The sequence below is a fragment of the Gadus chalcogrammus genome, chromosome 3 (genome assembly GCF_026213295.1).
Source record: "Gadus chalcogrammus isolate NIFS_2021 chromosome 3, NIFS_Gcha_1.0, whole genome shotgun sequence".
In the NCBI taxonomy this organism is placed as follows: domain Eukaryota; kingdom Metazoa; phylum Chordata; class Actinopteri; order Gadiformes; family Gadidae; genus Gadus; species Gadus chalcogrammus.
In genome coordinates, this window is record NC_079414.1 from 24853046 (window position 1) to 24866959 (window position 13914).

General features: G+C 48.0%; 1 protein-coding gene across 1 annotated transcript; it reads left to right on the plus strand.

The window, feature by feature from the left end:
• The first annotated feature begins 1069 nt into the window (after window positions 1–1069).
• Window positions 1070–12737, plus strand: p4hb (prolyl 4-hydroxylase, beta polypeptide). The gene is made up of 11 exons (XM_056586974.1): window positions 1070–1390; window positions 2956–3162; window positions 4454–4587; window positions 5089–5226; window positions 6733–6837; window positions 7001–7126; window positions 7620–7820; window positions 8290–8410; window positions 9383–9564; window positions 11417–11536; window positions 12630–12737. The coding sequence occupies exons 1-11, from the start codon at window positions 1252–1254 to the stop codon at window positions 12693–12695; spliced, it is 1539 nt and encodes a 512-aa protein (XP_056442949.1). The 5' UTR covers window positions 1070–1251; the 3' UTR covers window positions 12696–12737.
• Window positions 12738–13914: the final 1177 nt, after the last annotated feature.

The following is a 13914-nucleotide window of genomic DNA, read 5'->3' on the forward strand; positions in this document are numbered from 1 at the left end:
TTTGTCCTGTTGCCAAGGCGTTTAGGCTACGTGTAACTAAAGGACTCTGCCATCTCAAACGAGATAGGAACTAGTTCCTCATGACCGCTGAGCGTCAGCGCTAAGGGTAGCATTCTTGAAATGTACATTTAGAACATGACCAGCATTAGTGTTGCTGTCACTGTTTTAATGGCAAGAGAACTGGTAATTGGCTCTATGGCTAATTTAAACATTCCTCTCCTCTCCTTAAAGGTCAGTTGGAAGAAGGTTGTGTTGGTAAGGCAGTATATACATAAGTATACACTGGGTGTGATAAATAGTACCCTTTACTCCAATGTCATGCATGCATGACATTGCCCTTTATTGAAACTGCCATTTGTTGCGTTGATGCCCAAGTTCTCCTTTTCTTCTTCCCTTTCTTGGTATTTTATTATTTTCTCTTGGTTCATGACCACCAACTCCAACTGATCATGGGTTTGGACCATTAGATGGACATCAACCTCAAAAAAATAAATAGATAAATGTATTGAATTATAAAAATTATAATTTAACTAGAAGAAAATATGTATGCAAAATGTACCTATACGTACGTAGAGTGTGATTGAGTCCTGCATGGGCTTTTCTTAACCAGGTTGTAATAATTTATTCATTTAGATTCATTCATTCGTTCCAGTACAACATGTTCCGACATTCTTTAAAGATGTTGGTCCCATTTACTCTTGCCAGAGATTCTTATTGGGCCTATATCATATTTTACAAGATTTGATGTAAATCAAAGGCGTACCTTTTAAATGTTTTGCTTTATTTTAATCTATAAATCTATGCTCTGCGTGATCCCACTTTCCTTGGAAGGAAAGCCAATCCCAATTATTGCACATATTAAATAATACATTTCGTTGATGTCGTATCAAAGTACGTTTTTTTGTCAAATTATTATCTTTTGCAAGACCCAGCTCAATCCTGGATAAAATCCGCCATGGATATGAAGGAAAAACCAAAGAAGAGAGCGTCACTGATTCACTTCCAGGTACACTTCGCCGCGATCCAGTCACATTTCAACACGAACAGCTTGCGACCTGATAAATGCGCATGCGCACCACAGCTGACCCCTCCGGTTCATGCGCGTAATGCCACGTTAGTAGCGGCAGACACAAGACACTAGCTTCACTTGTAACTAAAAGAAGGGGAAAACACCGACCAAGTGGAATTCCAAGTCCAAGCACTCGCTGTCTTTTGTTCATTTTTTCCTACTATAGCTTCTCGCCAGCAACTATGTTCAAGCTTTTTCTACTGTGCGCCCTGGCTGTGGCCGTCAGATCCGAAGTCCCCGAGGAAGATGACGTCCTGGTGCTAAAGAAAAGTAACTTCGAGGAGGCATTGCAAGCGCACCCCAACATCCTCGTTGAATTCTGTAAGTGATGCATATACATATACATTCATTGTTTACCCGGTGCTTAGTCGATGGATCTACTGCTTGGCTGAACGTGCGTAAATGGGTTAGTGGGTGCTGAGAACTTGGAGTGTGACAAGTTGCAGCCGTCGCAACGCCGAGTGACGCGTTGTTCATTGAGCCACAAAGTTGCCTCTGGATGTTTTGGGCACAATATGTTGAGATGTAGGGGCTGATCCTTCAAGCTAACGGCTGATCTTCCCGGAACACGGCGGGTAGGACCCTCGGTGGTTCAGCATAGCCGGCTAGCGGTAGCCTTCACATAGGCGCAGCTCCCCGCTGGAGGCGATGCTTTTTACGGCCTGTGAAGCTGCTCATATTTGAGTCTTTTCATGTGTCGCTTCGTTGTGCATAAAATAGAACTCTTTGCACATTATTGCGAGAACGCAAAACCAAACAGGCTATCGGTTCACCATCCGTAATGCTTGGAGGATTTTGCGCGAATGTTAATACGACATTATTCCATTGGGGAGTTTCGTTTCACTGCTGACTGGTACAGGCAGTGTGTTTTGTTGCGATTCAGAGTGTGTGAGCGCTGCCACTTGTATTTTTTTCCACGACGTGAAGTGTCGAGTGTTCAATGCTTCTTAACTGTGACGTTGTCTCAATATAAAATGTATGTTAACGGTTTACTGTCGAACTGCACTTTAACTCTAGCGTCTGTGTACAGCTTTCACTCATGGAATGCGCGTTTGCGGGAGGCCCGATCCATAGCACGACAGTGTAGTGTCACTGTTGACCAGCTCTTCCAGGCCTTGCGCCGATACTGACCATTTGAACTTTAGGGGAGGGGTGCACTTTGGATCCGACTCTGTGTTGCACAGGCGGGCGGGCCCTCGGGGAAGGGGGTGGGGTGGTTGCGAACTAAGATGACGTGTACTTTGCAAAACTTCCCATGTTGATTGCATTTCAAGCAGGTTTAGTTGCTGACGTGTTGCAAACAATTTGAAGTTCTCCCGGGCATGTAGGCCCTAAAATACCGTGTACAGAAATTCCTGTTGTTCATGTGTGGGAAAAACATTGTGTTTTGACTTGACGTGGCTCTTAGTGTCGTTTCACTGAATAAGCATGCAGTGTGCATTATTACACTTTATCAGAGCATTACCATTCATTGTGTTGCATTTTGAATCACTTTTGATTAGGCCTATATGAAGGAGAATGTTAATAGCCTCAGATTGCAGTAATGCATTTTCTATATTTCTAAGGAAATATAGTTGTCAGGGTGATAGTAATTTCTGAGCTGGAAAGACATACTACCTCTTTATAAGAAAAACATTTAATCTATTACACGGCTGGTACTAAAATAAAGTAGAACTATTATACCGTCATTAAACAAAAACAAATTTGAATAAATAAAACATAAATGCATTTATCCTGTTCTTCCACGTTTAAATTGAGATACCATCACCCTCTAGACCTCAACGTCGGTCCTAACGATGCCATGACGCCCTTCGTCGTGCCCGGTGCTGAAGCGGCCCTTTCTCTGGTCCTCTGTGACTGACTCCTCTTGTCCCCCGTCCCCCCAGACGCCCCATGGTGCGGCCACTGCAAGGCCCTGGTGCCGGAGTACGCCAAGGCCGCCGGCATGCTGAAGGCCGAGGGCTCGGCCATCCGCCTGGGGAAGGTGGACGCCACGGAGGAGACGGAGCTCGCCCAGGAGTACGGCGTGCGGGGGTACCCCACCATCAAGTTCTTCAAGGGCGGGGACAAGGAGGCGCCAAAGGAGTACTCGGGTAGGACTTCACCCCAACCCTTGAATTATATCCGGTACATTTAGAGCATTTAGCAGACGCTTTTATCCAAAGCGACTTCCAATAAGTACATTTGTCAGAAGAAAGCAGAACAACAATATATATAACTGTCGGTACAGTAAGGATGTTCATAGAACCGAGTAGGCAGCACTAACAACCGCTAGCTTAACCCATCCACCGTATACAACAAAGATAGCTAGGATAAGATGCTACACAATGCTAAATAAAAAATTGTGAAAGGACGTGCAGCATACAATAAGTGGGTATATTAAGTGCCAGGACCTACAACTTACAATAAGTGCGTACATTAAGTGACAGGACGTACAACATACAATAAGTGCGTACATTAAGTGCGAGGACGTAGAACATATATTAAGTGCGTACACTAAGTGCCAGGACGTGGAACATATAATAAATGCGTAAGGGGAGGTTGCAGGGTTGCGGGGGGGAAGCTATACAGAGTCCAAGTGAACGGTGAGCTACTCTTAGGACAGCTGTGACTGTCATATCTGCGGACAGATGTGATTTGGATATCTCCCAGTTTATGCTTATGTGGGACAAGCACTGCAAAGCGTGACTAGGGACACCTCTGCAGGTTTATTCTCGGATGCGATTTATTTTATTATGGTCTTGTAGCTCACGCGAAAGAGTGATGCATGTGTCGGCCAATCCCTGGAGGAGCCCCGCCAGTCAGGAATGCAGCTAGAGCCCCTCCCCCCCCATGCGCGGGGCTTGCCCTACGATGAGATGTGCAGTTCCTCACGTCGTCGCCTCTCCACTCGCCCGCATGGCTCAGGGATTGTGGTTTAAGGGGCGGGAGGGGAATACTCTGGGAACGCTGGGCTGTGGAGGACTTCCCTGACTCCCAGCCCGCCTCTAGCACTTTCTACACGTTTTGCTGAGTTGGCCCCCCCCCCCTAGACGAGTGGCCACCATGTGGTTCGGTTTTTATTTTTGGGAGCAGCTCTGTGTCAAACCGTCATGGCTCCATTACAGTCACGCGTTAATTTGTTTATTTTTATCTGTAGTGCGATTTGTTGTTTTGCCTCCAAAGCCCATTTGGGGCTCGCCCCTTCTGCAATAAAACTTTAGTTTGTATATACCTACATTTGCTTTGATTTATTCTCCCTGGGTTATTTGTTTAGGTGCTCACTTTTTTTTATTTATTTTTTATTCTATTATAAGTTTGCTATAATCTGTATCCAACTGTTTCCGATGACTGACTTTCTTTCGTGTTGGTCTCTCCATGTCGCATGACTTTGTTGGCGTGCAGCGGGCAGGCAGGCCGACGACATCGTCAACTGGCTGAAGAAGCGCACAGGTCCAGCCGTGACCTCCCTGACCGAGGTCACAGAGGCCGAGGCCATGATCGCCAACAACGAGGTCGCCATCATCGGCTTCTTCAAGGTAAGCCCCCTCAGAGTTGCTGTCACTCTACCGGTTGTGTAAACAGGTAGGGTTAGATGTTGTGGGCGGAATGTGGCTCAGGAGGTAGAGCGGATTGGCTGGTAACCGGAAGGTTGCTAGTTCGATCCCCGGCTCCTCCTAGCTGAGTGTCGAGGTGTCCCTGAGCAAGAGACCCAACCTTAACTGCTCCCGACGAGCTGGCTGTCGCCTTGCAGGGTTGACACCGCCGTCGGTGTGTGAATGTGTGCGTGAAAGGGTGAATGTTCGGCAATATTGTGACGCGCTTTGAGTGGCCACTGGTTAGAAAAGCGCAATATAAATGCAGTTTCAATTTATCATTTGTGCTTTGTTCAGTTTAAATGCACATTTTCTATCCCTCTGAAAGCTTTTGCGATGTTTTGATGGCTACCTGCATGCATTAGATGTTCTGTCCTTAAAGTGAAAAATAAATGTGTTCTTTGAGAAGCAGCATTGTGTTTATCAGCGGCCTCTGTGTTGTAGGATGCCGAGTCTGAGGACGCCAAGGCCTTTGAGCGGGCCGCAGAGTCCATTGATGAAATCCCCTTCGCTGTGACCTCTGATGAAGCCATCTTCTCCAAGTTCGAGGTGTCCAAGGACGGGATTGTTCTCTTCAAGAAGGTAGGTCATTGAAGAAAATGTCTTCGTTATACCAATTGTCGATCAGCCAATGTTTATCTACAGACCAAAGAATTACCAGTATTCATTTTTACGCATTATAATGTATACAATTTTGACATCCACTTGTCCATTGCATACCTCAAACCCAAGAGGCTCTTTGACACCTCATAAAACGCCTTCCCTATCTGAACCAGGGGGCTCTCCCTTAAAAGGAAATGCAGTTCCTTTCCTGGTTGACTGTGAATCGCATTCCCCCACATTGATTACCAACGACGTGATTCAGTCAAATGATCCACCGGTCAAACAAGAAGCATGGCTTTTAATATCTTGACGTAAGGTCTTCCTCTGTAGACGGCATTTTGTTTTATGGCTTTTGGACTTGTTGTCAAGGCTGGTCATGCGATCCTGTTGACCTCGTATCGGTGACCACTACATCCCACTGGTGCTAATCTGAGCAGCCCCTTCTCTCTGGTGGGCTCTGCCACTTATGTATTGACTTGTCGGTAACATGATTAATTGCACTTTCACAAGTGTCAACATGTTTGGCCATTTTAGTTATGAATTACAACGTTGTTTATAGATCTCTACTCAATGTTGGTGTCTCCTGGCCAGGGAATAGTTAACTGATGATGTACTGCTTGTATAATTTGTTTTTGCCTTGCATCAGGCTCACCCACGTTGGCAGAAGAAAAATGGCCTTCCCCTAATTTATGTTTAGTGAGTAGGTCGCAGAGGTTCTGTATTAAGGGTCCGATGAGTCAATCTAGACCCCTCATCACAAGAACCCCATTAAAAGTCAATCTTATTTGACTTTCCTGTAATGTGTTTTATATAAACCACCCAGGGTTTATGTTAAGGACCAAGGCCTGTCTGTTAATTTGCATTTGTTCCAGCCAGGTCTAGTGATGGCCTTGCCAGCGCTATTCTTGACCAAGGATACAATTATTCATCCCAGTTACCTAGTGACCACTTTGTGTTTAGCTTTTCGGTAATTCTATGTCGGGTTCTGGAAACTGCTGACATAATTGACGCAAGCTTAAAGCTGGCTTAAAGTTGTTTATTTTTTATTAATATTTTTTTGTATTTATTGCAGTACTATTCCTACATCCCAAGAGCAACAAATTAGTCAAATGCTCTGACAAAAATAGGAGAAAATCTGATCTGTGGCGCTTACAGGCCTGTAATAAGCTTGTCCAATCATTCCATTCGGCCTGAATGAAATGATGGCTTGCATGTCAGTCTACGCTTGTCTGGCTACCTGCACACACTCTGCTCTCATTGCGAATGCCCCTAGTCTTCAACAAGGCTAGGCAGACATATTGCTAAAACCGAGATTTGGGGGAGTGGACTGTTATTTCTTTGGTTGAATTATTAAAAAACCTAGTTTACTTAAATAACCTAGGTCTAATTTTGGAGGCGGGCTCCTCCAAACGACCAACCCTATCGTTAATGTATCCTGTCATAATTTCGGTTTCTAACCTAAAGTGTCCCACTGTGTTTCTCCAGTTCGACGAGGGCCGCAACACCTTCGACGGAGAGATGACCAAGGAGAACATCCTGGCCTTCATCAAGACCAACCAGCTGCCCCTGGTCATCGAGTTCACCGAGCAGGTAACGGTTTGGTCCAGCCCTGAAAATGAACTGTAAAAAAATAAACACTTCTTAAAAAAAAAGTATTTTGTTGAGTCCATTTAGGATTAAAGATGGGTCCATGCGTCTACCTAATGGCCAGGTGGAGTGCTGAATTAAGGTTTATTTTGTTTCTTTGTTGCAGACCGCCCCCAAAATCTTCGGAGGAGAAATCAAGTCCCACATCCTGATGTTTGTGCCTAAGACGGCCGCTGACTTCGAGGACAAAATGACCGAGTTCAAGAAGGCCGCAGAGGGCTTCAAGGGCAAGGTAATGAGCATTACAATTACATTACATTTGCATCGGAACACAATGCCGCTTGTCATTGCTGGGCTATTGGTCTAGACTTTTAGTTTAGTTCCAGTTCTCGCTCAAGTCTCTGCTCCACCATCTTTGCTGTTTTATAGTGGGAGCGGTCAATGAAAATTCTTCTCCTTCAAAAATAATTCTTTGAATACTGCTTTTCCGTTGTCGGTTGACTGTCTCTTCATGAACACGTTAGAATGCAAACTGTTACTAGTGACCGAATCTTTGATTGTCGTGCGCAAGTGAGGTCGACAGAATGAATCTCTCCCAACCTTAATCTCGGTCTCGCTCTCTACCTCAACTCCAAAAACAAACGGGTGAAGGCAGTAACACATGACCTATGACCCTAAACCCGGTGAACACGCCCCCCCCACCCAAAGCGCAGCGAGCAGTGTACAAAAAAAAAACTAAGACCCACCTCCCGGCTCTCTCTCTCTCTCTCTCTCTTCCCCCCCAGATCCTGTTCATCTTCATCGACAGCGAGGTGGAGGACAACCAGCGCATCCTGGAGTTCTTCGGGCTGAAGAAGGAGGAGTGCCCGGCCATCCGCCTCATCACCCTGGAGGACGAGATGACCAAGTTCAAGCCCGACAGCGAGCTCATCAACGCCGAGAGCATCACCGCCTTCTGCACGCGCTTCACCGAGGGAAAGCTCCGGGTGAGACTGCGTTCCCTCTCCCCCCACCCTCCCCGTCCGTCCGCCTCGCTCACAGATCTCTGAACGCCCCTGGCCAAACCTCCCTGTGGTGTTCGCTGGGCGTAAGTCAAAGGAAAGGTGTAGTTCTTCCCATAAGACGTAATATTTTATTTATTTACATCTGGCACTGATTTCAATTATGTTCAATATTGCTCACATTTTATTTGCTTATTTGGTTGACTTTTACTGTCTGTCCATTTTGTTTGTCAATTGTACCATCTGTTGACTTTGTGAGCTACTGGATACATGAATATCTCCCAAGGGGATGAAAAAAGTATCCATTTATCGATGCAAGACGTCCTATTCCCGGGAGACGGGCGATTCAAACGTGGGCTTCTGAAAGGGTTGTTAATTGTATAGTAATTGATAATTGTTCTTGTACTAAAGGTTCTGTACCGCTCTCTCTCCCCCCCCCCCCCCCCCCCCTCAGCCCCACCTCATGAGCCAGGACATCCCCGAAGACTGGAACAAAACCCCCGTCAGCGTGCTGGTGGGCAAGAACTTCGAGGAGGTCGTCTTCGACCCCACCAAGAACGTCTTCGTGGAGTTCTGTAAGTCGTGGTGCAATTTAGTCTTTGTGAATGTTTAAATAGGCAGCCGAGATAGATAGATGGATGGATAGATAAAAATAACCCTGACCTTCTTCTCGAGTATAGCCTATGACAGACCAGTAGTTCCTGGTGCACTCGGGGTGATCACCGGTTATAAGGTGGCCCGTAGTGGGGAAATCTTAGCCTTGATTATGCAACCGGTACCTCATAGACCCGTCTCCAACAACACCCACACACAAATATGTAATGCGACACTGCAAAACAAAGGTTTGCCTGTGTTGTCAGTGCTATACTTGTATATTTTCTACATTTAAAGAACTATTAAAAGCCTTTTTAAACGGCTGTTTAGTGCTTACCGTCAGACGGGCATGGCGGGGGCTGGCTGTATAGCCTGGCCAATAAGGGGGGGGAACTCTTAGTCCTCCCCCCTTTATTGGCCATGCTATACGGCCAGCTAAAGGATAAGGTGGGTGTTAGGCAGAGGACATGTGCCAGGGGTGTGCATGCGGCCATCGGCAGAAAGGGGCATGGTATGGCATCGCATTAGAATTTTTGAATTCTTAATCTCCTGTTGCATTGTTGCATCGCTCGATATCAAATTAAAGATTTGAGTGATTTTGCCTAACTGGGTTTACTGCCCTTTTCTTGGGATGAAATTGTTAAACGTAAAAGGATTGTGAACGTCAATTAAATCATAGCATGGTTTGATTTTGTTCTCCTGTTAAACCCGTTTTCCATGTACAATTACAACATTTTCATTGTTCTCGCGTCATGCAGTCTCGCGTCATTACAACATTTTCCATGTATTTTCCATGCAGTCTCGCGTCATTACAACATTTTCCATGTATTTTCCATGCAGTCTCGCGTCATTACAACATTTTCCATGTCATGGTACCTTGGGCGTGGCCGTGTTGATTCTGTTGGATACGTGCGGCTTTGGATTGACTCTCTCTCTCCTCCCTGGGTCTTCAGACGCGCCATGGTGCGGACACTGCAAACAGCTGGCCCCCATCTGGGACCAACTGGGAGAGAAGTACCCAGAGGGCTCCGACACCATCATCGCCAAGATGGACTCCACGGCCAACGAGATCGAGAGCGTCAAAGTGCACAGCTTCCCCACACTCAAGTACTTCCCTGCGGGAGACGAGCGCAAGGTCAGTGCTTCCACCCCACCGTGGGGACGGGCCTCTGCCCTCACTCTCTGCTGCCCTGTTGGGACACTATATTGCTGCTGCAGATCCAGCGGGATACATGGCTAAACTGAGTTTTATGTTCTATCCATTGGGATAGAAAAAAACGATTTTTCACACAATTAAAAAAAATACATTTTGGAGTTTTCATAGTTGAGGAATTGGACACAGGGACAATTTCCAAAACTTCCATATTCCAGGTCCTTCAATTATGAGCCAGAGGCATCAAATGAAATCCATTCTGACAATTTGAAGTCTTTCTGGAGGCTGTTCCGAGCAGAGTGGGCAGCGTTTCGAAAGATATACTGCTAGACACCCTGACAATCGCGTCTTTAGTTCTCCAGAGCACTGTAATTCGGAGTGTGAATATCTGTTGAGTAGCCAATATCTTTCAACCTTAAACAGTATACACAACCTCACAGCATCATTATATCGCTGCAAGTTTCACTTTCAGTTCCGACCTCGTTCCCGTCTAGCGGTAAACATTGTTAAACCGGTCGAACAAAGGGTAGGCTCCCATCCAGGCCAGCCGGTAAACCCTGGCGAGCTAACCTATCCTTGTTTCAACCACAATGGAACTGGGAAGACGATCACAACAATGAAAGCACACATTTATCAGAACCGCCAAAACACGACTACCTTACTACTGCAAACCTCGGCCTGCTAGGAGCTCTGTTGTTAATTAGTGGACTATGAGGGGTCAGCTCTAGTCCTTAAGCGGAACCCCTTCAGGGGCGACTCCTAACACGTGTTAACAGCTGAGCTCCCCCGGCCTCGTGGTGTAACTCTGTACGTTCGAGATGCCCGAGCCGTGACGTCCCTCTCATAGGGCCGTTCATTCGGTACCCCCCCGCGTCGCAGTCTCCCGTCTGCCCCTTTCCTACTGTCTCGCTGCAGTGCTTATTAACACTGGACCCCGAGTGTGGGGCTGGAGCGGGCCACACGGCCTCAGACATGCAGAGGGAACTGGGTGAGGGCCAGGCCTGAATCTGGTGACTCTGCAGTCCACGGATGGGACTTGCAGACCCTGTTTGGGGTCCGGTCTGCTGAGGACGATCGAAGGGCGAGTGGACCCAAAAATGAACGCATTCTATGATCTTCAACATGGTCTCCGTTGCCGTTTTGTCGCTGTTGATGAAATGAATGGTGTCATTCAGAAAACTAGTCTACCATCCTTGGTTTTTCAACGGCAACGGCAACCAGTTTGTGAACGTCCGTAGGGAAGTTCTCTCACTGCAACGCTCATATTTAACGATTTGTAGTACAAAGGCTTAACACTTTATAGCTATATTTAGAAGGGTTGGTGTGTTGGATACACCTGCTTTAAGTTCCCATCCCGTGGCTGATTCATAAACGTGTATTATAGCGTTAAGTTTCACTTATTGTATTACACTTTACCTGGAAATGCACTCCAATGCGACCAGAAATAGAACGATGCCCCCACACTGCCCGAAAACAACCAACTATAGAACGTTGGCCCAACACCGGCCTAGGTCCCGTCAACAGTCTTGTTTGCCATAAACAGATCTGCCAAACACCAACGGGAACGACCCTCTAGCCCCATGCTAAAGCGGCGCAGTGGGCGAGTCGTAACGGGGGATTCGCTTACACTCGAGGTGTCTGATTAAATCTTTTAACTGCACAAACAGAATTACCCCAAGTAACAGAATACGATTAACCTTCCTGTCCGCCAGAGATTCTCTTGATCTCCTCGATATTAAAAAAAAGAATGACCCTGTTTGAGTAATTAGCGTGCCGTCTGTGGAGTCTGACCCATGTTCGCCGCGTCCCCCCCCCCCCCCCCCCCCCCCCACAGGTGATCGACTACAACGGGGAGCGGACGATGGAGGGCTTCACCAAGTTCTTGGAGAGCGGAGGCAAGGATGGCGGTGCGCCAGCGGGAGAGGAGGAGGAGGAGGGGGACTTGGATTTGGACGTAAGTGAATCTCCAGCGTCTATGTTTGGAGCTGGGCGTCGGTGCTGGCTGACCGGCACAGATGGTCGTAGTAGTCATAGTAGTCATAGTAGTGAATTCCAAAACATCAGAAATTGTATCATAGCAATAAAGCCATCGCACAAATATCCAGAACTCTACGGCCCCATCGTAAACGCCTGCACCGCCCACTGCGGTGAGCTGATTGGCTGACTGAGTGTCGCTCAGAGCCTGGCCGCCCGGTTCCACCGGTTCCCCACTTATATCTCGAGGCCAAACCGGAGACGGCCCTGTCACGAGGTTTAAGCTGCTGACGCCCGGTTCACAAGGGTAGGACGAACCCTCAAAAGAATGCAGCTGGAGCGCTTTACATGGACCAAACAATGGTTTGTTCCCTCCTTGCGGAAAAAACCAAGATCATTTTATTTTTTTAATTGGAGGTCTTCGTCTCGTGGTGGCTTAGCCGAAAGCATGCTCTCCTAGCTTCACGCTCGCCCACCATTACTTCTCACCATTCCCAACACCAGCCCGCCCCTCCGGCTCCTTCCCAGAGGTCTAATTGGGGACCGGCAGACGGATGCTGGTCCCCACCCCCCCCCCCCCACCACCAACAACAGCTGCACTACTGCAGCTGTCGCTGGCGGTGGAGTGTGAGCCATCTCCGCAGACTGGGGGACTTTAGGGTAGAGGCACAGCCCGCCTTCACACTAGCTTTGTAATAAACATGACTACGACCTAGTCCCACACCTGTCTGTCTGTCTGTCAGTCAGTCCGCGGTTCAGCGTCCTCGTTGCTCAGGCCATGCAGACATGAGTGACAGGTGGCCATGATGGAGCGTGGTGTTGTCTCGTTATGTCATGTTATGATGGTGGTGCAGAATTGGTTCTCCATTAACAGCTTAGCGCTACATACGTTAATCACAGCTATCCATAGAAGGGGTTGTGGCTTAATGGTTCCACCTGCTTAAGTTTCGCAGCACGCAGGTGTATTTGTAAGTCGTACGTTCAAACCCCCCCCCCCCCCCCCCCCCCCCCCCCAAAAAAAAAACGTATGAATTGTTTTTCAACTGACGTTTGTATTTTGCCGCCTTTTCTAGGGGGAAGGCGAGCAGGAGGAGGAGGACTCAGATGGCGAGGGCGGTCACGACCACGACGAGTTTTAAGCGGTGGCCTGAGGAGAGACGAGTCCTGTGCCCCCCCCCCCCACCCACCCCCCCCTTACCCCTCCGCCCGATCAACACCACCAACCTCACCTCCCCGTGGGACTCCCCCCCGTCCCGTCCCGTCCCGGGAACTCTAAAACACTTGCGCCCCCCCCCCCCTTCAAACTTCCCCCTCGCCAGCCCTCACATCGGTTCACCAGCTGCGTGGGAGGGCCTGCGCTCAACCCGCCCCCACCCACCACGACCACCACCACCACCTCCACCCCTCACTACTGGACGGGATGGTCCAGTCCTGCTACGGTGGGCCCCCCCCCCCCCCCCCCTCCCCCCCTGAGACCTCGATGTCTTCTGTACCGAGTTATATGTTAGCAGTTTGCCGTGTATATTTTGAATCAAATGTAAAGAGAAAAAACTGGCATTGTGTTCCAACTGCAGAGGGTTTAGTGTCACTTTCTGTCCCTCCATTTCCTCATCCCTCTGAAGGACGCCGCCATCACCCGTCATCAGTCCATTCTAAGCATGGGAGGGGCTGCCAATGTTCTCTCGCCTCTGGTGTAGACGAGGACCGGGGTTTGTCGAATGGGTCTCCAGAAGACTTGTCTCTGGAGACCCAGACTTGTCTCTGGAGGGGGAGGGGGAGGGGGGGGGGGGGGTTTGAGGCCCCCTCCTTTTTGTACGTGTAAACCTTTTTATTTGTAAAGCGATCACTACGATGAAAGCAAACCGTTTAGCACAACGATTCCCCTCGAAAGCAATACTGGGCCCCTGTAGTCCTGGCCTGTGAGGATTTTGTTTTCATCCATTCCTTTGACGTGCTTTTCTTTTTATTATTATTTGGTTTGTTTTAATGATTTCAGCACGGCTACCTTTTTAAAGCGGGGAGCAAGGCTTAGCTCAGAAGGGGGAGGGAGGGGGAAGAGGGGTGGGGCAACAACAACAACATATTTTTATTTAATTATATTTTCTTAAATTTGTATTTTTTTTTTTGGCTCATCATTGATTGCTTTGTGGCCAACGGGCCCCAGAGGAGCCCCCATTGGCCCCGCTGGGCGGCAGGGCTGGCCTGACCTGAGGGGTACAGAAGCCCTTGAGGGACCACACCCTAAGAACCTCACCGGGGTGGAGGCCCAACCCCTAAGCAGCCCGGGTTAGGTAGCACTGAGTTACCGCCAGTCAGAGATTCATTACGGTTACTGAAAGGGTCTCTGCTTTAGGAGGA

Excerpts from the sequence above, each read along its gene's own strand:
- p4hb (XM_056586974.1), top strand. The coding sequence starts at position 1,252 with ATGTTCAAGCTTTTTCTACTGTGCGCCCTGGCTGTGGCCGTCAGATCC. Across the intron at positions 8,411-9,382 it reads GAACGTCTTCGTGGAGTTCT|ACGCGCCATGGTGCGGACAC; the intron begins GTAAGTCGTGGT and ends CTGGGTCTTCAG. Across the intron at positions 11,537-12,629 it reads AGGGGGACTTGGATTTGGAC|GGGGAAGGCGAGCAGGAGGA; the intron begins GTAAGTGAATCT and ends CGCCTTTTCTAG.